The 27,618-nt window shown below is 32.3% G+C and overlaps 5 protein-coding genes across 8 annotated transcripts in view; 3 read left to right on the forward strand and 2 right to left on the reverse strand.

Moving 5' to 3' along the window:
* Positions 1–1,885, forward strand: part of LOC124951470 (beta-1,4-glucuronyltransferase 1) — a 39,672-nt gene extending 37,787 nt beyond the window's left edge. Inside the window, exon 4 of the mRNA XM_047499911.1 lies at positions 1,786–1,885. Within this exon, the coding sequence (XP_047355867.1) occupies positions 1,786–1,830 (45 nt within the window). The 3' untranslated portion in view covers positions 1,831–1,885. The remainder of the gene's footprint in view (positions 1–1,785) is intronic.
* A 259-nt stretch (positions 1,886–2,144) lies between these two features.
* LOC124951473 (trypsin-1-like) lies at positions 2,145–10,966 on the reverse strand. 4 transcript variants are annotated; one of them, XM_047499915.1, is made up of 10 exons: positions 10,420–10,966; positions 9,483–9,868; positions 4,223–4,345; positions 3,732–4,106; positions 3,347–3,435; positions 3,168–3,277; positions 2,935–3,073; positions 2,739–2,852; positions 2,479–2,659; positions 2,145–2,384 (listed from the first exon to the last, which is right to left on the reverse strand). In XM_047499915.1, exons 4-10 carry the CDS (start codon positions 3,829–3,831, stop codon positions 2,281–2,283), a joined length of 837 nt encoding a protein of 278 aa, XP_047355871.1. In that variant the 5' UTR covers positions 3,832–4,106; positions 4,223–4,345; positions 9,483–9,868; positions 10,420–10,966; the 3' UTR covers positions 2,145–2,280. The 4 variants fall into 4 exon arrangements, with proteins under 4 accessions (XP_047355871.1, XP_047355873.1, XP_047355872.1 ...); XM_047499917.1 differs by having other exon boundaries at positions 3,732–4,345; positions 10,642–10,966; XM_047499916.1 differs by lacking the exon at positions 4,223–4,345 and having other exon boundaries at positions 3,732–3,910.
* On the forward strand, positions 6,717–9,470 carry LOC124951475 (trypsin-7-like). Its single transcript, XM_047499920.1, has 6 exons — positions 6,717–6,888; positions 7,156–7,244; positions 7,462–7,603; positions 7,794–7,904; positions 8,300–8,452; positions 9,156–9,470. Exons 1-6 carry the CDS (start codon positions 6,781–6,783, stop codon positions 9,300–9,302), a joined length of 750 nt encoding a protein of 249 aa, XP_047355876.1. The 5' UTR covers positions 6,717–6,780; the 3' UTR covers positions 9,303–9,470.
* On the forward strand, positions 9,607–16,524 carry LOC124951474 (trypsin-2-like). The gene is made up of 6 exons (XM_047499919.1): positions 9,607–11,335; positions 11,528–11,586; positions 11,946–12,034; positions 12,110–12,248; positions 12,416–12,679; positions 12,907–16,524. Exons 1-6 carry the CDS (start codon positions 11,260–11,262, stop codon positions 13,051–13,053), a joined length of 774 nt encoding a protein of 257 aa, XP_047355875.1. The 5' UTR covers positions 9,607–11,259; the 3' UTR covers positions 13,054–16,524.
* On the reverse strand, positions 13,102–18,916 carry LOC124951692 (serine protease 53-like). The gene is given in 12 exon segments (XM_047500471.1): positions 13,102–13,396; positions 15,473–15,625; positions 15,810–15,926; positions 16,024–16,162; positions 16,317–16,405; positions 16,764–16,816; positions 16,925–16,958; positions 17,639–17,953; positions 18,063–18,167; positions 18,261–18,396; positions 18,466–18,634; positions 18,786–18,916. Coding segments are annotated over 12 exon segments (1,515 nt in total). The 5' UTR covers positions 18,838–18,916; the 3' UTR covers positions 13,102–13,243.
* Between the last annotated feature and the right edge of the window lie 8,702 nt (positions 18,917–27,618).

Consider the following 27,618-nt stretch of genomic DNA (forward strand, 5'->3'; position numbering starts at 1 on the left):
TCACCTTGCGGGTTATTAACGTTTCCATTTACTCCATTCTCTGTGGGGTTAATTGACGGTGTACAAGAAGATATTTTCCGTGGAATCGTTATGGGGCATTCGTTTGAGAAAAATGTTCACTATTCTCTCACGAAATTTCTTCAGTGAATTTTTTCACTCGTCAGTGAAAACGCCAATAACGATGTTATGTCGTCTATTATTTATCGTGCTTTTTTCTTTACAGATTTTTATTTATTTATTTTTTATTTTTTATTTTTTTATTTTCAGATGTTCCTCGTTAGTTTTATTTTCTTTCATTTCTTTGTTGCGAAGCAAAATACGCTTTTATCTTTTTTACAAGATAATGTTTACATTTGATTTACGTATTTTCGCTCGGGACGCTTCGCTGGGAACAGCTTTGGATATTATTCAACGTTATATAGCCTTTTTGTAATATTCGTATAGTATAATGTATATTTCGAAGGATACGATGTCCGTCATGTGATGGCTCTACGTCTAGTTAGTATTCACTGTATTTTACCGTCCAGTCTGGCGCAAATTACCGAATTATGATTCATAGTCCCTTGATATAGTATAGAGAGCGTCATATAATCCGCCAAAGAATCCCTTTTATCACGATTATGGATATCAAAGCGTTATAACTATATTGTTTTATATCTTCATTCTGTCCTCTTTTATCTTTCTATATATACATATTTCCTATTTCGTTGTTAATAATAATCGTTGCTCGTTCGATTACGTCGTTAACGATCGTGCATATTAATGAAGAGGATGAGGATTAGTGTATGGAAATTATAAAGAGAAGAGCTTTCAGAACGATCGTAATAATATCCTAATAAAAACAATTTTCCTTCATAGAGTGCCTATGACTAACAAATGATTAAACTTTCCTTTTAGATTGTCTAACAGCTATTTAGTTTTTAAGTAAAACTTCTACATAACGTAATATTGTATTTTTTACAAACTATCTTAAATAATGTATCTTAAATATTTTTTATTTTTCGTTTTAGGAAAGTTAATACTTTTTAAATCATATATCTCTTCACTGAGAAATTTGATAGGTTTTTGAACGTTTCAACAGTACTTTATTATTTAATAATCGTGGAACATGCTTTATTAGCTTGGGCGTATTATTACTAATAAACGAGTAAAATGGATGACCATCGTAGAAGTGAAATTAGCGAGGAAATGCGAGACACCGCATAATCACATTAATAATAATCGCTGTGGTTAATGACGTAATATCTTGTCATGTTATTAACGATGCTTCGGTTTAAGCGATAAGCGATAAGAGATAATGAGAACACCTAAATCATTTTGAATCCGGAGAAACGATTTAAAACAAAAGGAATTACTTTTCCTTTGAAGATTGAGAAATAATCGCTTAGCAATCGATAGATTATTAAGATTTAGTCATAAAGAATTAATTCTATCAATAATATCGAAGTACTATAATTGAAACACTTTACTGAATACTTTTAAATTATTTTTACTTGTAACGAATGATAGACTTTGTTAAAAGATAATAATATTACAAAAAGATTTGTATAATTTTCTAGTTTAATATTGTGTACAATTTTTTTCAATTAAACGATGCGATGCTATTTAATAACCATTAAATTAGTATAATATTTTCTAAGTAAAAATAATGTTTTTTTTTTCATATCATTTATCGATCGACCTCAAAATTTCGAATCAAGTCTAATACGTTTCGTAGATTAAGATGTCACTTTTAGTCGATCAATGATAGTTTTCTTCTTTTTTTTTTCATGCCACCGAAAGTAGTTTTCTCAACAGTATGAAGAAGCAGCGTCACGACGCGGAAAATAAGAGTGGAAGACGAACCAATGAGTGAACTCGACGAATACAGATCGATGTTGTGTTAAGTATCGATGGTGTAGCTTGCGGATCTTATGACCGACTTAATGGGATCGTTACATTACCTCGGACTTATTAGCAGTTAGCATTGTTGTTTCGATAAGACTAGGTATCTACTACTTAGCAAGCATATTCTTTGCTCATATTTCATATTGACATTCTTTTCATTTATAAGTATGATAGAAATTTTATTTTATTTTATCTTAATCTTTAAATATTATTATTTTAATAATGTTTCGTTATTTTCAGGAAGTAAAATAATATGGAATATACATTTTTTTTTCTTTTTACTTTTATTAGATAATAAAGTATATGTGTAATTCAAAAACTACAATTAATCGCGGGTATGAATATCATACAATATTTAAATAAATTTTAAAGAAATCGAACATTTGTCCTCGATTAAGATATTGCGGTTTCTTCTTTAATCCAATCTATCATGTAGGATAGATCCTCATACGTAGTTGGGTATGAAAATCCACAAGATTCGCTCCACGATCCTACACCTATATTAAAGAATATTTCAGATTATTATTTTTAAATTGTTCATTAATGGTTACTCAATGATTTACTCAAATCGAATAAAAAGTGTTAGCTTGCCAATTAATGTGTTATTTATTATAGCCGGAGCACCGGAGTCGCCTATGCAAGGTTTACGATCGTTGGCGATAATACAAAACATTCGATTAGTCAATTGATATCCGTACTTCGATGTACACTCTTCGTTACTAATTTTTTGTAGATTAGTTTTTTTCAAGTCCTTGGAGTATGGACCAAGATTCTGTAAAGAGATATTCAATGGTAAAAAATATTTTAACGTAGCCGTTTAAAGAATATTCGTAATCTGTTATCTCTCTTACCCGTGTTGTTCCCCAACCGACGACAGTAATTTCAGTACCATTCTTGATTACCTGATCTTTTTCAGATAATTTAATTGGTTGCTTAAATTTATCAAACACTATCTTCCTTTTTAACTGAAACATAAGATTATTTTTTATAAGACACTTTAGTCAATTAGCTAAGATAGTTAATTAACCGATGGTAAAATGTCGTTACCTTTACAAGTCCAATATCGAAATCATAATTTTGATAACTGAAGGCAGGATGGACAACGATCCTTTCAACATTGTACGTCGTACCGTTTTCATAATAATACGTGCTACCCGCTCTAATGTGATATTCTCTAACGTTTATACTGCAAGAAAAGGAATATTCGAATTTATAGGAGAGAACTTGTCAATAGAAACTATACCAGTATACTATATCGAATGAGTTCGAACTGGTCTTGCCTGAGAGCACACTGAGCCGATGTTATTATCCACGTATCACTGATAATACTACCGCCGCAAAAATGTTCGACATCGTGACCAAAAATCGTGACATTGTTCTGTAGGGAAACCTGCAGGGAAAGAATAATTTTCTAAATGTCAAATGGCCCGTAAAGTTCGATCGTACGACGTATACTAACTGCAAATGGATATTCTTCTATAACAGCATTCTCTCCTCCGATAATTCTTTGTCCCACTGACTTCAGGCTTATTCTTTTCCGATAATAGTCTGTATGACATTCAAATAAGACGGCGATATCAGCGTATCGTTTACAATTATCTTTTCATCAAAATATTTCTATTCAATCGTACGTTATCTATAAATCTTTAATAAGTTCGATTGTTTCTTTAAATTCTGTTGGAATATTTATATATTTAACGCTTTTGAATATTATTATTTTTTAGACGATTTTAATATTTTATAACAACTTTTGAATGAATTATATGTGAAATTTTTTAAGAAAAGAATTGTTTTATATTGTTTTTATGATTAATTGAATAGATGTATGAAAATATTAGGCATACCTGAATCAAAGATGTCAGATGTCCAAGAAGAACCGAGAAAGGAAATTAGTACTACCAGCTTGATCATTTTAGTGTTGTTTGAACGAATAATGGCTCTCATCGTACTATATAAAGCTTTTGAAATTCATATATACATATATAGGATTATATTCTTGCGTATATCATAAAATTGTTAATTCCTGTAATAATATGACTGGGACAGTTTACTCATCGTCACGATGGGGAATTTGTAAAATATTCGCACGCAAAATGACTCAAACAGTTATGTAGATAATTTTGAGCTGTATCGTTGTTGCGCCATCAATTCAGAACGTCGTGTTTAAATTTCAGTCTTCGTCTTTAAGGGAATTAAATTCGGCTGCAGTCGTAGAATTTCTAATATAAATATTCAAGTATTTTCATGTTTTGTAATTAACAATCTTGCTTTGTTAATTTTCATGGAATACATATAAAATCTAATTTTGTTCTGGATTGCGTATATTTTGTCTAACCTGTTTATATATTTTTTCTCTCTATTCAACGAGTAATTTACTTTATTAGGTCCAGTTGAAATTTATTTTCAGACGAATGAAAAATATTCTATTTCTCTTAGTGTGACATTTTTGAACGTCTACCTACAGACAGAATGAAAAGGCATCGTCAGTGACGTAAAAAAATAATATGTTAATTACTTAATTATAACGGCAAGGCTTTATCTAGGATGTTACTTGCGAGTAATTAGTAAGAATTCTAAATTAAAGTAAAAATGCACTTGTACATAGATGCACCATATGGCGAAGCTTGAATGATAATGTACATAAGCTCAGAGTAGTCCGAATTTCGTAATAAAAACTGAAGAGAAAACACGTTGTAATTGCAATTACGTATGCAGACTTTTGTTGATTTTTTGTGGAAACGAGACCGTGGATTTTCTCTGCCTGACAAAGTAGATACTGTATACATATGAGTATACAATGATGAAATATTTTTCGCGAAAATGTGACAAAGTTTTTTCGAATTGTTTTTTATTTTCTTTTATTTCTTTATTCCTCCCTCTCCTCATAATACATATATAATTTTACTCATTATCTTCTGTTGTATGATATCGTATAATAAACAAATTTTTTGTTGCATACGAAACGTTTACGAAACGGAAAAAAGCTGAATGTGAGTTTTACAAATTCGTAAGCATATCGTAAATTTGGTTAAGCTGTTTTCCATTCGATCATTAGACTTTTAATATACGCCATCACCATTGACCTGGCAATTTCTTATCGATATTGACGTTGTTGATGCATGCGCACCAATTAAAAAGCCATTTCGGATGATAAAGTCGATCTATATTGGTTTTTATGTTCAACGTATAGTCGTAAGCGAAGTTTATTGATCTTTTTGATAAATTTTATCGATGCTACGAATTCATAATACTTTCCTAACATCGGAATATCCATGACTTTGTGAAGAAAATAATAAAAAGATACTCGCTCTAAATTTTTACGAATAAACCAAGGAAAAGATCTTTTTCTTTTTTATTTTTTCTTTTTTAATATTAATAATATCGCTAAATTCTTATGACAATATACATTCGTTTAGCCGTAGAATTATTATAATTTCTATTTCAACTATATGATACATTCATTATGCGCCATATCATTAATAATAATAGATGGCTTATTTCATGCGGGTTAGTCCATATAATATTTACATTGCACTCGAGTTCCTGCATTTTCGAAATAGTTCATTCAACTACATAAATTATTACACAGCTTTAACGTTACGCTGATGCTATATCCGTTTGCTTAAAAACGGAATAGTTCTTTTATAAATTATCATCTAAGCAATAATGTTTGATATTTAATGTAACCGAATTAAATTAAAAGAGTTTTAATAAGATTTAATGAAAATAAACGAAAAGGAATAAATTATTCGCGTTCCATTGGAATTAAAGTACGATATTAATAGAAAAAAAAACAAAACAAAAAAAAAAAGAAAAAACAAAAAATACTAAAAAATAGAAAAAAGAATTGCGCGTACAGACGAATATTTCACGGAACATTTATTAAATTCTTTCGTAACGCTTAACAGAATACGTTAGCTAATGGAAGAAGATAGACGAAGATAGATTTAAAGATAGATTCACATTTAATTCGATGTACGATAACGATTAACTATAACTTTCCTGTTCGCTGAAAGTAAAATCGAAAAAGTAGTTACGCGGACGACGGAAATGTTAAAATCGTAAATTTCTTTAAAAGTGCATTCAAATGAACTAAATATTCGTCAGGTGGAGTATATAACGAAGCATTAACCGTTTCCCTTTTGGCGGACTATCGTAAAATTCATTTCCATATATTCTCATTGGATAATACATAGGTATAAGATATATACACGTATACTATGTGCGCATCGAAGCATTAGAGCATGTGTATCGGTATGTAGGAAGTGAGAGTTTAGCTCGTTAAATACGATGTCTTCTAATCCGGTAGAGTCCTATCGTAAGATTAAGACGTTTTGGCTGGAAGCATTATCTACTTCCGTTAACGTTCAACATTAATTCACCTCAACCCGTTAAACTCAGTACCGTTCTTCGTCTCACTGTCTTCCTTCTCTTATCGTTGATTTCCTCCCAAATTCACTGTGACGTTAGCCGTTTCGCAAAATTTTCTAATCTCTCCGGTATTGCTTCGGTAATTCTAGCGAATCGAAAGTGGAATTAAATGCGGTTACTAATAGTTAATGTTACGAGAACAATTAGCAATTAGAAATTAATCGATATTTAAGTAATCTGCTATTAAATTATTTTAATTAAACAATTTATTTTAGAAGTATCTTCCTATTTATTTATATTAATTATATATTATATTGTATAGTATCATATTCAAAAGGAACACTTGAAGATATTTTTGGACGAGATGTATCTTACTTGAAAACACTTCAAATGAATCAATTCGTGCTATCGATATCGAAGAGTGTAGTCTGTTATCAGTATTGCGATTCGAATCGCATCGAGTAAATTTAATATTGTCAGCGATGTTAGATTAGTGTACGTATTTTAGTTTAAATAGAAAAGATGTTGTACGTTCTTTTCTTCATTTTTTTCGCTTCTCTGTCTGCAACAGATATACATCCTAGAATTATAGGAGGAACGACTACCACGATAACTGCACATCCATATCAAGTAATTATAATTAGTTTTTTCTTGTTACTTTAATACAAGATTGCTTTAAATATTTCTCAAATAGTAAGAATTGTTATATATGTAAAAAGAATATTTATTTTAATCATATTTATTAAATAGAAGTCAATTAATTAACAAGTTATTATGCGAGAATATTATACTACAATAGTTTGAGTATACCCAAGTACTAATATATATATATATATATATATATTTAATTTATTCATATATCAACAATATTAATTTCGATTGTTTATTTCATTTAAGGTATCCATCATTTATAAAAATAAACTTCTCTGTGGAGGTTCGATAATAAGTAAATTATGGATACTAACCGCTGCACATTGCATTGATAGGTTCGTACAAATTTTATCTCTTTAATTAATTTTATTCAAGTTATCACATTTTCCTTTTGATTGTGTTTTGCAAATAATATCATTTATAAGCGTTCGATGTTCGAAATGCTATCGATTTGTTTGAATCTTTCGCAGACACATCGTTTAAATTTCGAAATTGTTAATTACTTCGATATGTTGTTCTTTTTTTTTTTTTCTTTTCCTTTTTCTTTTACAGTATAACAGCCCAAGCACTTTCCGTTCGTGTTGGAAGTACTTATTTTACTAAAGATGGTACACTCATCCAGAATATAGCTCAACTTATTCCACACAATCTTTATGACGATCATACTTTCGATTATGACGTTGGCTTGATAAAGGTGAGCGGCAGAGAGCGAAAGCTTTCGAAATATATTTTCTTTTTATTTTATTATCTTATTTTGTCTTGACTGTTCGTCGAAGTTCTTAGATTCTTAAATTTTATCTTATATGCTGTATGTCATTCTTAGCAAGATGCAAAGAAACATACCATTTCTACAAAAATGTTTTAAATTGTATTTTTTTTCTTAGTTAGCATCAGAGCTGAAGTTCAGTTCGACAGTGAATATAGTGAAATTACCTTCGGTGAACGCAAACGTGCCAGGTGGAATCAATGCTATCATCACGGGATGGGGAAAGACGGTGAGATTTTTTTTCTCTTGGGGGATATATCATTCCGATGAACGCGTACACGTTTCTCACGTTGAGTTAGTTTTGGACGTTGACGCTCGTCGAGACTGATTACCGGCGATTTGTGCAAATAACGGGAGTTTGCCGATCGGTCGACATTGTCTGGTTGTCACAACAAACATTCCTCCTGGCTGGTCGAACGTTTGCCGGATTTCGATTGGCAAACTGTGAGTCGTTAGAAAAGGGTTACTCCTCTCGTCGATGCCAGCTTTAAATTTCGATCGTATTTTCCTTCTCTTCGGCAAATCTCGGAACAAAAGCCAGAGGAAATTGAAATTATCCGACAGAAAAGGGGATATAAAAATAACGGCTGTTTAATTCATGAAACGTATATTTTGAAATTTCAGGGAACGACGGATACATCTAACACGTTGCAAGCTCTGACAGTACCTACCATCGATCAACAAAAATGCACCGAAATCTTTCGTAAGAGCCCGTATCAAATCACGCAGCGAATGATGTGTGCCGGTTATCTCTCCGGTGATAAGGACGCCTGTCAGGTAAAGTAAATTGTTAAAGTGAGTGACATAATTTTTCAGACATTTTTTTCAAAATGGATAACTGTTTTTAGATTGAAAAAGTTGCTTTAAATATCTATGTAGAAGAAAATGCATAAAAAGAAATTGTTATACTTGGATGAAATAGGTCAAAAATGAAAAAAGAATAACAGTAATCCGTGCATTTTTATTTGCATTAGAGTTTATTCAGAATTAGAGTTTATTCAGATATTGTTCTGTTTAAAAAAGCATCCGAATATTTGTATAATTAAATAACAAAGCGATACGAATATCATACTTATAAATTCAGAATTAAATTTTGTTCAGATTTTATTTGATTGAAAAGCTTTCGAATATATATGTAATTAAATAACGAAGCGATACAAGAAACGATGAAAGTATCTATCCGATAAATTCTTCAAGTGATATCTTATTTTCTATTTTGAAAAGAATAAAGCGGAATATGGCATATTTTAAAATTAGATCGATCAGTGAATATCTCTTACGTCATATTGAATTTCATTCACGATGGTTTGTACATCAAGGAAATAGAGTTATCAAATCATAAGATATTCTTTGTCCTTTTACTTTCTATTGAACAATTTAATTGAAATGTCTCGTTGTTTAGTTTTCACGTATTATTTAAATATAATAATAATTTCCAATCAAGATATTTCTAATAAATTTCTCATTATTATGATCATAGAGTGATTCCGGCGGGCCTCTCGTGTATAATGGCGAACAGATAGGTATCATATCCTGGGGTTTAAAGTGTGCAACCAAGGGTTATCCTGGAGTATATACAAAAACGTCTACCATACGTGCTTGGATAACAACTATGACAAAGATATAAAAAAAAAATTTATTTTTCTCTTGAATCAAAATTGATAATGCCAAAATACTAATTAGATAAAATACTATTCTGAAAAATGGTATTTTCTAGTCTCTTGGATTTTCCTTTTGATAAATTTATTATCCGATATTGAAATAGAAAAATAAAAACTATAATTGCAGTTTTGAATGTGCCTCTTACCATTAGTGGACTCTTTCGTCGAATGAACTTCAAATTAACAATGATTCGTAGTCGTTATGCGATGGTACGAGGATGATTACGTAAAATACATCCTCGATATCGTCGAAGCGTATCAAGAAATATCGGAGTCTGGTTTGCAGGCAGTTTAAATGGCTTTCGTGGAAACAATGAAAGTCGATTATCCTAAGAACGGATTTCCGGTTGGCATTCTTTCGTCGAGAGAATGACATTATGTTGTCAATAGTCGTTGAGATTTATTCGAGTTATTTGCCAGAACGAAACTAACAACGGTGTTGATGATGAATTTCTCGACTATAGTTTAATAGCCAATAATCTTTCATGTTTTCCAAGTCAGTTTTGTAAAAGAAAATGTTTCAATCTTGAATCTAGAAAAAGAGGAATTAAATTTGTGCATATTTTTAATGAATATACTCAATGATGCATCGAAGATAATGATATTACCATTTAATAAAATTTGTCGAAGATATCGAAGATCGATGAGTTTATCGAGATTTTACATTTATAAAATTATTAAATCCGAAGTGTGACCCTTTCTATGACCTTTCTCAAAATATTATACATGGATAAATCAAGTATGTACATATATCAACGATGTCGACTACGTGCTTTTATTTTTTGAATCCAATTTTTACATAATAGAACTATAGCGTATCAATGTGTGCTCCCTTTAAGCAAGGATTCGCTAGCATCGAAATTTCGAGCCAGGAAAAGTACTCACGAAATAGCAATAAAATTTTCGAAGGGAAAAATCCGTTCGACCTTAAACGCTTATCATTGTCGTCATTCGGAATTATTAATTCTCGAGCTGACGCGAACGTGTTCTGAATTTCGTCGCGGTGTGACCTTGCATAAACGGTTTTCTAAGTTCGCACAGATGGCTAAGTCGTAAAGGGCATCACGAAATGGCAATGCTTACCTTTGGTCCTAGAACGCTGGCACATAAAGAGCATTGCTATTGTACGTGATACGGTGATCGTCATCTTCTTCAGAGGGTAATACACGAAAGGAAAGGCTAAGGTTCAACCACCTTCTCTGTTCTTCCTTTGGCTCACCTTGTGCCCTTTGACTCGTTAAGAATCATACCGACCGCGGCATACTAATACAATGCGCATTATAGTTGGTAAGCAATCGATATTACCTGGATATCTAGCCAGTTTCCTACTAGTTCAGCAGCTTGCATGCACTACTTCCGTATATCCACTCTCCAGATAACAATGAGATATAACACTAGCACGGAAGCGTTTTGTTAGACTTTACGCTGTCCTCGCATCTAGGCGAGCACACGTGCGCCGATTTGTAATTTTACCTTTACCTTTCTTTGTTATATAGCCCCATGGTATTTCTCACTGAGAAGGAAGTTCCTAGATGTTAAATACCTTGGAACTTTAGCGGTCTATGGAAATATATGTATAATTATGTTATTGGATTTCTCGAATATTTGTACGATCGAATTCCTGAGCACTCCACGTACGAGATTGGTATCATCGTTCGCGACGTCATTAGATGTTTCTAAGTAGAACAGCGCATGCTTGTTATGATTCGAAAATAAACGACATTTTCTTTAACTATAGTATAAATCGATCATCGACTGTCAATAGATACTTTGATACGAAGATTGCGAAAAGACTGATTCATCATTTAAAATTGATACAGACGTCTATTAACCTGGATTCCTAAATATCGAAATAAAAGAGAATTGAGTCGAACGACCGACAGATAGTTCTTTCCTGGCTTTTGTCTCGACTCGTCTTTCATCATGCGTACTCGACTCTTCCTATCGTTTCTTTTTCTCTTCGCACAGCTGGTTCTCTCTCAGGATTTTAATTGGGATTGTACGTATCGTTACTTTACATTCTTTTTCTTTTAATTCCTTTAGCATCTTCGAAACGATCACGTAATGGAGAAATTTCGTTACTTTGTTCGTCGAAACGAGATCGGAAGTCGAGCGAGTCGTTGGTAATAGACGGCAATTGCTCGGCAACAATTCCTGGCGAAATATTGATCTGGATAATTCGGCATTTTAGACGACGAGGGTCGCATTGTTGGTGGCCAACAGACCAGCATTCATCAGCACCCCTACCAAGTGAGTGTTTTGGACAATTATTAACTAGTTAAGCGACGATCGTCGAATCGAAATCCTTGGGGCGTAACCAGTGAGACAAATATTGTACCTATGTTACGATGTAGTTTCTCTAAACGGAACTAGAAACGCGAACATACGTTATATATTATATTTCGTCGATTCATTGTATTTAATATATTTACATAGATCAATTGGATTATTATACTTAATTTATACGAAAGGCATGAAGATTTTTTAAATCTTTTTTTTTTTAAATTGCCCTGAAAAACAGTTTTGTGTTAACGTATAATCTATTTTAGCTATGAGTATATTGATAAATTAGCATAATCAAGTACAATAATATATGATTGAATTCGTAGGTTTCTGTTCGATTTAATATTCGTCACATTTGCGGTGGTGCTATCATTAGTAACGAATGGATCATCACTGCAGCTCACTGCGTAAAAGGGTGCGTTGAATATTTTATTTTTATGAATAAATTATTTATACAAATTTATATTATAACTTATATCTTTCCTCGCAGCTCATTAGTACGGTACATTTCGATAAAGGCAGGAATATCGGATTTAAAAATGAGAGGTACAATGATCCGTGCTAAGGAAATTATTGTTCATGAGAATTACAATCATCAGACTTCCGATTATGATATCGCATTGATTCGAGTGAGTACTCATTGTTTAAAATCTATTTCTACGAGGTTTATGATAACTTTCCAAAGGTTCAAATCGATACTTCGAATATTATATTTGATACGTCAAAAGGATTCTTTTTTGATCTTTATCTTGTGATATGAACATTTGATTTAGTTCTAATATAATTACAATTATAGTTAGAGAAGTCACTTCATTTTGGACACAATATGAGACCCATCTCTTTAGCAAAAACTACGGATCAGTATACGGCAGGTTCTAAGGCCGTTGTGACAGGTTGGGGTGTTTTGAGAAAGAATGGTGTATTGTCCGATAAATTACGCGAAGTAAGAGTACCGGTCGTCTCGAATATAAATTGTTCGTACTTGTATACGGGTCGTGAGATCACGTCAAGAATGTTGTGCGCTGGTTATTTAAATGTTGGTGGGAGAGATGCTTGTCAGGTAAACAACAATTGATTTCGATCCATCGAATAAGTATACAAGTTTATTAATCATTTATTTTTTCTTGTACATTACTTAATACAATTTTAATTCACTTCTGTAAATTATTTTCGAATAACATTTTTTGATATATTATCGTAATAATTTTAATACCGATATGCTTACATAATAATTTATTTGCGAAAGAAACGAAAAAGAGGCGATTGCTTTTTAATTATTTCTTTTAGGGTGATAGCGGAGGACCATTAGTACAACAAGAAAAACTAATTGGCCTTGTATCTTGGGGTTATGGATGTGCAGAACCGGCATATCCTGGGGTTTATACGCGAGTAGCAGCTTTTAGATCTTGGATAGCTCAACATGCTGGTGTATGAGAAATGCAATGGAGACTTTTTAACAATAATGTTTCGGAACGTAGGAAATATATTTTTGTATATTTTTATTACTATATAAATATCCAATTATTACAACTTTTTATGTAGACATTGTTCTCGTATATTGACACCTGAGCGATTATTTCTGATATATACTTACATGTATTTTCTAATTTTCTAAATCAATATTTTAGTAGTGGACACCCGAATTTGATGCAATCCACTCGAGGTAATTACTGATACGGGTATAGACACCCGGATGTAGCATAGTCTCACATCCTAATCCATAGGATAGAATCCCAATCAGCATCTGGTCTACCATGAGAGGTGCTCCTAGATCTCCCTACAAACATACGTGAGACGATTTCGGTAAATGATCAAGATCGTGTTCAGATTAATTCTCCTTGCTCGTCCATTGTTTGCAAATAACTCGAACGTCGCTCTTCAATTTTGGCCATAACTCTTGTGTAAATACTTGCAACGAGATCGAATCGATTTCAATGTTTACACTGACGTTCTGTTATTGACTTGGTATTATTGTTTAACAATAATAGAAAGATCAATAAAACGTGACGTTCGGTAGAATCGACGTTGGAATTCCTTATCGCATATAGAGAAAGAGGAAAAGAGAGAGAGATAGATAGACAGATAGATAGATAGATAGATAGATAGATAGATAGATAGATAGATAGATAGATAGAGAGAGAGAGAGAAAGAGAGAGAGAGAGAGAGAGGGGAAGAGAGAGATTCACGAATGTATTCGCAAAATTTGAAGCGAAGAAAATGAATGCGAGTCTGTTGAGGCATTTGGTGGACGATTTTATTAAGAAAAGAAGTTTCGGCACTTTATCGTCAGACTGGCACCATTATATTCTTTCAATAATATTCAATTTCGATTCCGTAGTTCGTATTCTGTATTCAAGAAGGTTCTCTTAAGCATTCCCAAAGCTCTTCTCGTCGGAGAGTACTTTTCAAGAGGACGCTGGAGTATCGTTAGGGGTTCAACCTGCATGAATCGAGCACAAAGAGTCCATTTACGGATATATCGCCGAGATACTTTCGAAATTAACGTTATCACCGCGCCATTTCAAATGCCGGGGCTTTCGAATACAGAGGACTCGAAGAGGTCTCTCCACGACGATGCGAGTGGTGCTTGCGCGTGCTTTCGTTTAAATCCTTTGAAAACGTGTCGATCGAATAAAAACCGATTTTCATGGAATAAAAAGCGCGAGTCTCCGGGATAGACGTGTGACGCCTTTCATTTTTATCATAGCTATGCGTTGAAGTGCGATTTTTTTTTTTTTATTATTTTTTTATTCTTTTATTTGTTTTATCATCATTATTATTTTTATTTTTTATGATCAACAAATCGTGGCAAAGTGGTCGATAATAAATTTTTTGTGCCCCCTTTTATCGGATTTCATCGTGACTTTGTATTTGATTACATTTTTCCACGGTAGTTTTTTTTTTCAAGTATTTCAATAAAATCACCGTTGCTCGTGTTAACTTGTAAAATAGTAATTAAATTGAGAGTTTCTAGCGGGAATTCGCGGTAGTGCGTTAGGAAAAAATCGTATAAATCGTTCGTTGTTGACAAATGACAGTAGTTATCTAATGCGTCACTGTAACAATCACAGAGAACAAAATTGTTGTTGATTTTATACTACATCGATCATGACGAAGAGATACATGCATCCATTTTTGTGAGACATATTTGAGGTAAAATGATAACGGCTAAAGGAAATTACTTTTATCTGAGACTAGACGTTGCTTCATTTTTTGATCGAACAATTTCTTTTCTATTTTTGATTTTCCTATCCATTTAGAAATAGTACCTACTTGTTATGATATATGTAGGTACTTGAAATATATGTATTTCTAAAAGATACAATATTTAATTTATCGTTACATTTATTATCAGATAAGATATTTTATAATAATTTCCGTTTCGATGTGATAAAAAATAAAATAATATTATTATTGTTTAAGGTTTTTGAATATTTAGTCAAAAATTATTAACCTCGATTTTATTCAGACAATAAGGTGTAAAGCGTTGAAAAGGCTTTCTTATCAGACGGAGATAAAGAGAAAGAAAAAATGAGAAAGAAAGAAAGCAAAAGGCGTGCTTTCCATAGTAAGGTCTCCCATTGTTCCTTAACCTCTGCCTCTGACAACCGAACGTGCTTCGTAACGGAAAATATATAGATATATATATACATACGTATATACTTATGTACGCGTCTTAGCTTATACATATGTATTATACGCCATGATCATATATGCGTTTATCGTTCAGATATCCGGAGGAGGTCAGAAAACATCTTGAAAGCATTTACTTATGAATGCTTCGCGATCATCGGTTATTTTCATTTTTTTTAATCTCTTTTATTCATCTATATTCTTAAATAAATTCTCTCACCTGACACGTTTCCACTCCTTTAGTCATGTTACCAGCACAAAGCATTTTCTCGGAGAGTGGTTTATAGCTAGGCATAAAGGACGCGCATCTCTTCTGATTTACGGTCATTACACTTATTACCGACAATTCAGGTTCAATGGATATTCTCTGAAACTGAGAATCAATCATAATGCATGATATTAAGTATTTGGATATTAAAGATAGATCAAAAGTTTTAGGACTAATAGATAGAAAAGAATTGACAATTAAATTTTGCCTGTCATGTAAATGATTAATTAATAATTGTTGTTTAGATAATATAAAAAATAGTTAAATATAACCAATGAATTTTATTTACCGATTTTCGTTGCCAGCCAGTAACGAAAGATGTGGTATTATCTTTAATGAAATAATCTGCATTTTCTGGCAAACCAATTGGTTGCAAGTTTTGTCCGAACATTACTGGCATTTTCAGCTAAATAAGAGATTTATTTTAAGTATACTTTTTTTCTTTTTTATAAAGAAAACATAAGAAAATTATCTGTTAATATTTTTGTATTAATATTACATACCCTTATCAATGCTATGTCGTTGACATTGATGTATTTGTCAAATTGATTATGGATAACGATGTTATTTATATCCAAATTATTTCCATTTTTTATTAAAGATTCAGAACGAACGCGTATCTTGATATCGGATGTCTTCGAGCTAAAATTAATTTAGAATGATAGGATACAATATTTTTTCGTTGAAATAATTGAATTAATTAGAAATTCCAGATATATTTTTCTCTGAACATTAAATCGAATAAATAATAATATTCATTAACGAAAAATGTAATATAGGAGAGAAATATATATACTTGAATACACAGGATGCTGCGGTTAAAATCCAGGATTCGTATATCAAAGCACCACTACATATATGCTTTCCGGATTTTTGAACAGACACCTAAAAATGGAAACAATATTTTTTAATTATGGGTGATTAATAAAAGAAAAATATAAATGATACAAATTTAATTTTATTTTTAATTATCTATTATGCTTAATAAAATGTATTTAATGTCCCGTTTTTGTTTTTTTCTTATAAGAATAATTTTATCTTTAAACGCTTACTATCGTTAAAACTAAGAAAAGAGTCCAAAATTGTTTAATAACGATAAGATGTAGATATCTTTGTCTCTGTCTGTCTTTCTCTTACTTTCTTTTTTCTCTTTCATTACAAATTATATAACAGTTATTTTATTCAGATGATCGAGAATAATCTGCACAATATAAACTGATAAAAAATTATTTCATAGACTTACGTGATAGGGGTAGTCTTTGATGAACGCTTTTTTAGCCTCTCCAAGAATGAAAACTATATATACATAGACATGTCATATATACAATCATATTTATTAAAAATATTTTTATGAAATTGTCTGAATTTATTTGGGGAAAAAAAAAAAGAAAAAATAAGACTTACTTTCAATAAAGATGGTACAAATCAATAGGATGCTCTTTAAAGTCATTTTGTTGATGATCGATCACACCTCGATGATAGCACACGTAGAAATATCTCATTCTCTTTAATGAAATTGGATATAACATCATAGATAAAATTTATTTCGGACATTATCGATTCTTAAGTCAAAAACGTTTTTCGTGTAAATCGGAAAGATTGTCGTTTTTTCGGATCTCCATTGTAACTTTTTTGACATTTTAACATCGAAATAATGTCTACAGATAAAATTTGATTTTCCTTATGTAGTTCTATTTCATAGCTTTATAAATAAGTCGAATGTATGAAGAGATATCGTATCATCTCGAAATGTAGCGATAATATATCGTAATGATCAATAGATTAGATATAGTCTACCTACAGTCGTCGTCGGCAAAGTATAATTATAAAGAGGTTTTATATTATTACAGTAGAAAACTATGAACAGTATTTGACAGTTTGTTAGTAATTAACAACGGCATTACAATTTTATTGTTATGTTAAACTATTATAATAATTAAAGATAACGAATTTTTTTTACGTTCAAATGTATGTATACTTGTAATATCGAATTTAATATAAATATTTTCACAATCTATGTTAAAATTTTTTCATGTTAAATTTTTCTTTTGTTGAAGTTTTTGGAATTTTACATGTAATATATACAATTTAGCATGGAGTCAATACATTCAATTATACTTTTTCATTTAAATCATATTAAACACCACTCATTTTCAAAATCCATAAGCGTAAAGATGCAATGTTAGTATATACACCGGGATAATTTGGTCGGGCACATCCAAATCCCCATGAAACGATTCCGTAAAGTGTACCATTTGCTGTAAGTGGTCCTCCGGAGTCACCTTGACAGGAATCTTTACCACCATTCTCAAAACCGGCGCAGATCATATGTTCAGTTACATTGGCAATGTTGTTGTAAGTTGCTTGACAGTTTACTCTGCTAATAATGGGTACACTTACTCCTTGTAAAGAGTTTGGATTATCGCCTGACTCCTGTAATTAACAAATTGTTCATCTCTACATAGAAGAAATCAATAATGAAAAAGTTGTGATATGTCCATTATACAAATTATTTAGATTAAATCAAAGATTTATTGAATACCGTTAAACTACCCCATCCAGTGACATTCATAAAACCATATTTTGGTTCAACGAAAGTAAGTTTTATCGGTTTTACTTTGTTACTCAAATATATTGTTCCTTCGACCTAAAATCAAATACACGGAAAATGTAATTCGTTCGTTACTTAAAAGTGAAAGTTGAATCTACGATACAACTTTTATATGTCCTTCATACATACTTCAAGAAGACTGACGTCATAATTTAAAGTTGTAGGATCGAACATTGGATGGGATATAATTCTAGTGACCGCATATCTTATACCCCTTTTCGTAGCATTACTACCCACTGATACTAAATAAAAAGATGGTTGGAATCTGAAATTAATAAAATAGTATTAATATACTTGAAATTTAATTTTATATCTGCGATATAAAAGAAATTACTTCATGCAATGAGCAGCGGTTATAACCCATTTTTGGCTAATTACAGAAGCACCACACAAGTGTTCATATTGGAATAATAAACTCGCTTGATAAGGATGATCCAGAATGCTAACTGATTGTCCACCTACGATACGATTATCCAGAAACGGCGAATGCTTCAAATAAAATCCTACAATATCATTGATTTAATTACAAAATTAAAAATACATATATTTTTAATAATTATTAAAAAGGTATCATTTGTACAAAGTTTTGGATTAATTAATTTTATAGTATTTAATAATTTTCTTTTATTTAATTAATTTCATTATAATACTTACCGAAACATCCCGTAAAGAGAGCTGCGAAAATAATAAGGAAATTCCGCGACATTTTGCAAGAGTCAAATCCATCTTTGCATTGAAGCTTTTATACGATCAACGCCAACAGTCAATGAGGTTGGATCTTATCTCACATATAATGATTTGTTCAACTTCCACTTAATAGTTTTAATTTTTACGCGGAGTAATAATGATTAACGTTATAAATAAATTTTGTAAAAAGTGAGAAAAAAGTTATAATTACAATCTTTGATATTGAATCGTATTTTTATTCGTTGAATTTCCTGTACAGATCTCTCATGTTATCTTATCTTTTAATTACATTGTCATATTTCGCAGAAATGAAACTGTTTTTTTTGAAAACTTCAATAATGTTTGTTATTATTTCTTTTTCTGTTTTTCTATTCAAGTAAATCGAACACAATTTTGTTCATTGTAATTAATCAGTTCATATCTATCGATTTCTTTTGACTTAAAGCTTTTTTATCCAATATTGTTTCATCATCATAAATACTTATACGCCATATTTGTCCGATAGTTACAACCAGATAAAGTTATGTCAAGGTAGTTTATATCAAACAAGCAACCGAGCTCATGACCATGGTTTGGCCATTAACATATAAATCAAATCTTCGGTACGACAGGCTGTTTCCCGCTTTCCTTGTTTTCTTCTCTTTCATGCAGACACTCAACTCTCCTCGTCCTTCTCAAAATTCTCTTCCTGTTACCGTGTAGGATACGTGTCCTTGGCAGCTGTCTTCGACTCATACTTGAGAATATCGTCGTTCAGCGTCAATGGAAGCGTGAAATTCATTTAAAGAGGGGTATCGTAGCCCTGCGAAAATGATTTGAATTATGATCTTTATGCGATGTAATTTTGAAGAGAAAATAATAATAATAAAAGAAAATGAAAAATCAATTTGAATGTTAATTAGGTAATATCTAATATGATTGAATCTAAAGTTGTAATTTTGCAAAATCATTCAATTTTAGTTTTAATTGGAATAATAATTTATATTATAAAGAAGGACGAACTGTCATTGGAAGATAAAATGATCAGAATTTGTTGACGTTAGAGATCTCTCTCCAAGGATTTCATTGGATAGTGAGGAAGAGAAATGGTTTTATTTCTTATTTCTCGACAGGAAGACGTTTCGAAAATTTCTGGAGCAATGAAAAAGAAAGTCTGATCGGCGAAGACGCTGCTGATGCAATTTGAACGGAAGGAAGTGAAGATCCTTGCCGGAGTTTGGCTAGGACGGTGTAACTTTTGTGAACGCGAACGGTCTTGGGTGCCATAAGTCTGTCGTGAAAGGACTAACGAGTTCTATCCTAGGAGGATTCTCCGACTGGACATTCGAGCGACCACCTTGCATCCTTCCTGCATCCCTTCTATTCGTTTCTCTTTCTCTCTTTTTCTCTCTCTTTCTCTCTCTCTCTCTCTCTCTTTCTCTCCCGCTCTCTCTTTCTCTCTTTCTCTTTCTCTCTCTCTCTCTCTCTCTCTTCCGATTACACAAAGGATTTCAAGAGTGATTACTGCACTCCGGGGATATACGTTATCCAACGTATGCAATTTTTACTTCATTTTTTTTTTTATAATTTATTGGAAGAAGAGATATCACAAAATTATATTGATAACGTCAGATAAATTTCTCGGGACGTTTTCAAGTTTTATTATTATTTATTTATTTCTTCTTTTTACAGAATTCATTTCTCCTTCATTTTCGTTATATATCTCGATGCCATTTTATACGTATGTACATACATATATAATATTTCTAAAGTATTTTTCATTTAATACTTCCTCAATTAACTTATCAAGTAAAATTTATCCTTTATAATTATTTTATTTCTCTCATATATCCTTTTCATTAAGCGTTCCTTAGGGATTTTGATCTTGATAAAATCTAACAATATGGTTTGCTTCGTCTTTTTCTTGAACCCTTCATCCTTTCGATCCTCTTTCTGTGATCTCGAATGTCCGCATCGCAGTAAAATGAAACATAAGTACATAGAATCTACAGGAAAACGACGAGGGGACTGGACTGGTACCGGGGTCATGAATATTACATATTCGGCCAGTATTAATATTTTATCTCGGGCATTGTTCCTTGATGAGACGCAATGGGCCTCCAGAGTTCACATCGGCTCTGAAGAGAAAAGGCTAGAGATAGAAAGAGAGAGAGAGAGAGAGAGAGAGAGAGAGAGAGAGAGAGAGAGAGAGAGGGAAATGAAAACGGAGAAAGGGAAGAGTTAAAAAGAAGCAGTGAAAGGTTCAAATTCGTGAGCATCTAACATTTTACTGAGAGAAGGGAATAAGGGCATTATGAAAGATTCAAAGTCTCGTAATTAAACTGCGTACGCATTGTTTTCTTTGCATTATATAGAATGATGAATTAGAAATAAATTAACAGAGGATAAAGAGATAGAAAAATATAGAGAGAAAGAATGACTTAAATTTCATAAAAATTACAACTTAATGTCGATGTTTTTTAACTGTGCAAACAATAATGTTCAAAAAATAAAGAAGAAATTTTTTTTACTGCGTCATAGACTACGTTATTTTTCTTTAATGGATACTAGTCTTTTCAAGATGGCGCTATCTTCTTCTCTCTCTCTCTTTCTCTCTCTCTCTCTCTCTCTCTCTCTCTCTCTCTCATCGTAAGTTCACTCCTTTAAATTTGTTTCGTATATTTTTTTTCCCCTTCTTTTTTCAACTTCGTTGCGAGCATGTTTAACATTGAGAAGCCAAAATCACTCGAAAGAATAGACAGAATAGAAAGAATAGAAGAATGTTCGTTTCATTAGATAAATTTCATCCTTCATGGAAAATTTCCAGCTTAAATTAGCAATGAGGCAAATAACAAGCAACCTCTTCCGACGAGCGCATTCAACTTTAATTATCCATCGAGATATTCCGGAATATTCGCAATGTATTTGAATATCAGAATATATCGCAATGATTTATACTTCAGAGAAATATAAGCATCTAATTATTATCATGGTAACTGATATGCATACGATCTTGTCATTCAGAAATCTCCTGAAACAAATATTGTTGCAATTGTAATTCAATTTACAAATAATTACCATGAAGGCTTTTATAAAGTAATCATTTCTCCTTCAATTGATATTTCTTTTTTTCAAAAGGATCGTTTCTATCTATTAACAATACATATATTGATTATCGATAATGAAAGTACACGATAACGATCGCGTCGAAAGAAACTAAGACATATTGTAAAAACTAGCTGAAAGAATAAAAAAGAAGAAGAATTCATCTTTTTTTTTTTTTTTTTTTCTTTTTCCAAGAGAAGCATCGATGATAAAATCCCAACGTGTGCGAGCGTTAACGCGAAATGTCACGTAACGCAAAGAACTCGTGTCAACGTCGTTACAAGGTAACATCGAGGATTTGCAGGAGTTAACGGACCTCTGTTATATCATCGAAATATTTTTTATATGAAAAATTTCGCATCTTCGACGTTGTGACATTGCATCGAGCGTTAAAACAAATTGACGATCTCGTCCGATAAATTGGTAAATTTTTTTCACGGCGAAATACAAAGGAACTAAAAGAAGAATGAAAGTTTATCCATTTTAAATGACATATCCATAGACACACATACACACATACACACGATAATCATTTTTCGAGAAGTCTCTCATAACTACTCATCGAAATACATATATCTTCGGTAATATTATCATAATATTATTTGGAATAAAAATAATTAATCTCGCTTGTGTGACGACCATTAGTTCTATGAAGCTTGCATAATACAAGGGGAAATCATATTACGTTTGGTGCACTCGACAAGAAACTACCGCAGTTCGATTTTCGCGCATCGTAAAGGTTATAGGAATGAATGTAGTGAAAATCGACGAATCGAAGCTTTGCATCGATATTATTTCCACTATCCTCTCCCTTTCTATTTCTCTCTTCCTAACTCTCAATTCGTATGTGGCTCGTATTTTTCGAAAATTTTTCTACCGAATTCGGAACTCCAATTCGATTACATACGCGCACGTGGACGAGCATTTCACCAAAATCGAGCCGGCTCTATGCCGCCACATACCACATAGGTTTTGGATCGGTTGTGCTAACAAGAGCAACGCTTCGCCCGAATTGCGAAGCGCCAAATGCTGCTTGTTATTATCCTTCGAATTAATTTGTACGTACGTTTGGCACATGAAACAAGAGAAATTAAAGGGGGGAGAGAGAGAGAGAGAGAGAGGGAGGGAGAATAATGTTGAAAAAAATTCGTTTATGGATACATGTCATCAAAGTACATATGTTATTTAGAAAAAAGAATGATTTCGAAAGGATACGACACGGCGATGAATAATGAGCATAAAACAATATAAATGATTTCGGTAGGTGTAAACGTAATAACTTCATTTTCCTTCCACCTCTTTCTCTCTCTCTCTCTCTCTCTCTCTTTCTTTCTCTCCCTGTCTTCCCCTCACCGTCTCGGTGTTACTCTGTCATCGACGTAATTAACGTTTACACTCGTTCGACCGTGTGTCTCGTGGGATGCGAATTTTGCACCTATATTACGTTAAATTACTAGACCAGACGATAACGCGTATCCGACAAACTGATAACTGCATCGATACGTCGACGTACATTATTTTCAGTTGATTTTACTAACGATGACGATCACTTTCCACTTTTCGATTACGATGATTCAACAAACTCGATAAACATTGATCGTATGATAAATTAAATATTTTAATAGGTAAATGGTTTCTTCTTCTTTTTTTTTTTTTTTTTTTTTTTTTTAATAATTAAGTCTACCTAGTTTCCGAAGAAAATATGTACTCATGATGTTTTCATAAGAATTTTTCATGAAAAATTTAATGTTGAAATTGAGCAATTATCGTGTAAAAAATAAAGTCAGCTCTGTTTTTTCCTCCAACGAAAGGAATCAACGAAATAAAATATACGCCCGTTAACTTATGATCGGATATAAATTTATCACTGATCGCCGATAGGACTTCCCAATCGTTTTTAATTTCGCATTAAGTGTATCGTTCCGTGGTTCACACTCCTATTTGTTTCGCGTGAGTGCGCGTAATTTATGGAAAATCACGTGGTAATTTGGAGAGAATCGATCGATTTGCTTTGCAATGGGTATGGATGGTAGTTTCTAGATATATGTATGTATGACCAAATGGTGACGAAATGGTGCCTCTCGGAACACGACTCGAGAGTATACGACGTTTAATTGGGGCTCGTGATAATTGACCGAACGATCGTTCACTGACCAACGATTAATCAAAGATTTATTATATATATCTACGTATGTATTTACTCATGTAACGTTAGAAACTACGTGAATAGATATTTACATGAAAAAAAAATAGGTATTTTTAGAAAATTTCATCAGTATATAGTAGATTACGATTAAATAATCTTATAGAATAAGATTCAATAATCGAGATGATAAAGCGAAAATTGATTGTGATTGAATTTAAAAGTATGAAATTCGTTCGATTATCTCAGCAATTTGACGATTCTCTTGGAATTTATAAATGATCGAGAAAACGCATTCGGTTGTAGACTAATACATCAGGATAGAGAACGTGACCGGTTACTCGGCTGGCCATAAAGCAGAATGCATAATTGAGCTTTGCGAATGATTAGAAAGCACGAGCGAGGACCACCGGAATAATTAGCATTCGCGTTTCGAGGATCGATCACTGCGGTCGATTCGGTGTAACGTATCAGCTGTGGATAGAAAACAAGGGGTCGAGAGCGTATTGTTAGCTAGGAAATTCCATAGGGTTATATGTCCGTGAGAATACGTGTGAGTGAATCGGTAGCAAACTCCGGAACATCAGGTGCCGTACTGACCTCACGATAGCTTCCGCAGCACGAATTGTCTTGTTCCTTCGTCTTGTCCTGTTCATTGTTCGAGCTGAGAATTAATTGAGCGTTCCGCCATCTTGGAAATTGAACTTGTACGATGTTGGATCGTTTTTGAGGGATTCACTTTGCAGTATTTCGCAAGAACTAGTTGAAAAAATGAACTGAATTATTATCATAATGGAAAATTATTTAAATACATTGTGGACTTTTATGAAGATTTTATATGAAATAAACATTAAGAAATGATGAAAAGGAGAATATATATATAATATAATTACGATGCATGAAGTTTCAAGGATATTCTGCTTACATTTCGAAAAGCCTTTGTGCCAAGTACGAATCGTATTTCATCCTGCGAGTTTAAACGCATTAAACGTCGCGTTTTTCTTTTATAACTCCCTCTTTCTCTCTCTCTTTCTCTCTTTTCCATCCTGAATCACTTAACGCTACACAAAAGATAATCCTTCGACTGTTTTCTTATTACTAGTTTTACATTATATATATGTACTATATAATGCAGGTAGATTCCGAATAATCCATCGTTTTGTTTATCGTCTAAAGTCTCAAGCAAGGATCTCGAATTCGAAGAATTTATTCTGAAGAAGTGTAATCCTTTGTTTTTGTTTTTGTAATATTCTAACTTGCGGATTATTTTGTTCCAGGAAAGACAAGATAGAATTTTAGAGTAACAGAAGTAGTCTTTTTGCCTAGAAAATTTTAATGTATCAAAAATATTTTCTCTTTCGTGTATAAGAAAGAAAGAAAGAAAGAAAGAAAGAAAGAAAGAAAGAAAGGGAAATGACATGTAAGGGATTTTTTCTTTACATATATCTATATTTTTGAATACTTATCCTGCCTGATGTTATTCAGGATCTTTCAAAACATTAAAGTAATGGCGAAGAGGGAACGAAAATCGTATTTGAAAGGGGAAAAGTCTAGTGTCATTCGATAAGTATTTATAGTCTTGTAATGCCAAGCCTTGTCGAAATGTTTTCTCCTTTTTTATTTTTTTTTTATTTTTGACAGTATTTATTATTTTTCGAATTCTTCGATTTATTGCTCGTATATTTTTGCAAGACGAGAAAATAGCTTTTTTAAGGAAAGATATCGTTCTATTGATTTCGACTTGAAAAATGGGATTTAAAGGATTCGTGAATCTCACTTTTATAGTAATACGATAAAAAAGAGAATACAATCTTGATCTTGTAGTTTTATTGCAGTTATTAATTTGTTTTATTTATATTTATAAAAATTCTTCGAACGAATTAGATATTCCGTAATGAATAAAACGTAATAAGTTAATAAATATTTATTTAAGAAATGAAACGATATAATATTCGGTCTCGCATAAAAAAAAATATATATTAAGTATACTCGTCGCCATGAAAACTTATGTTCTGTGTACGGTCATATACGTCACGAAAGATACGTGGTACGTTTAAGTGAGACCGCCACTGAATAATGAACGTCGCAAAACGTCCTAAATTCCAGAAGTAAGACGAACGCTATTTCCGTCAAGGGAGCAACAATTTCGTGCGGTTTTATATTTTTCTCGTGGCATCACGTGCGTGTACTTACCGTCTTCAACGTGTGGAACATGTTAAAAGTACGAAAGGAACGACAGAACGTTTTCTTCGTCGGACGAAGTAACACGTACGATTTACGTGACACCTGCTAGTTGGTCCTACGCCTTTTATCATTCTGCTTCACTCGCGAATCCTTCCTTTCGATCTTCAATTCGAGTCCTCTTGTTACTTTGCAATGGTCGTTCTTTTCGTACAATGTCCATATGAAAAACAAATGATATTTTTATATCTTTTTCTTGGAAATGTTCTGAAATATGATATCACACATGAGATATAAGATGTTTTATTTTTGTTTAATCATTTTGAGGATGTTATATTGAAGGTCTACGTATATATATATATATATATATATATATATATATATATATATATATATTTATGTGTATAAATATACCGCTGTCATCGATTTTAATAATGTGACATTATTTCCCATTGCTGTGTTTTTTCTTTTTTCCATGTAATTTATTTATTCGTTCATTTTCATTCGTTTCGAAATATTTCATTTCATTTTTTCTTCCATATTTTATATAGGATAACAGTATACACGAATCGCTTGATTAAAGAAACGTTAATAAAAGACATCGAAATTCGAAACTTCATTCACGTATTTTGACTTTTGTTAAATGATATAGGATAGTCGAATTTTTGAAGGCAAGTCTGCTTCGCTTTTGATTTGGTGGATCGTTTGAAAATTTTATTTTCCACAGGAAGTATGTTTTTCTCGGTTTGTTTCAATGACAAGAAAAGCAGAGTACGTAGAAATTAAAAGCATTACGCGGATCGTGCGAAGCATAGCCGCGAACAAACTGTTTGTTCTGGTCATGCAACGAAACATTTGCTTCCTCATGAACAAACTCAGCCGATCCAATTTCGAGGAAAATACATTCGGCTCTCGTTCGAACGTGCTGTTGGCTATGGGGGTAATTCGATCGGAAGATAAAAGAAAAAAAGGACAGAGAGGGAAAAAACAGATAGGGAAAAATGTGTATGAGAGAGAAAGAGAGAGAGAGAGAGAGAGAGAGAGAGAGAGAGAGAGAGAGAGAGAGAGAGAGAGAGAGAGAGAGAGAGAGAAAGAGAGAGAGAGAAAGAGAGACAAATGTCATACATAGTTATAGATATATAGTTATACATAAGTTGTCAATGATTTTATGCGAACATATTAGCGATGTTAACGAGTCATTAAAGATGTTGGAAAACTTTAACAACGTAGTACAGGTGTCACAACTGAACAGCTATCAAGGTAACGGGAGAATTATTATCAGAAAAAATTTGTTTAATCTTTTTTTTTTTCTCCCGAAGAAAAGACAGAGCTTCTCGATAAATTTTTCTATAAAAGATCTCATATCGAAATGAACCGAGAAGATATAATAAA

The sequence above is a fragment of the Vespa velutina genome, chromosome 9 (genome assembly GCF_912470025.1).
Source record: "Vespa velutina chromosome 9, iVesVel2.1, whole genome shotgun sequence".
NCBI lineage: Eukaryota > Metazoa > Arthropoda > Insecta > Hymenoptera > Vespidae > Vespa > Vespa velutina.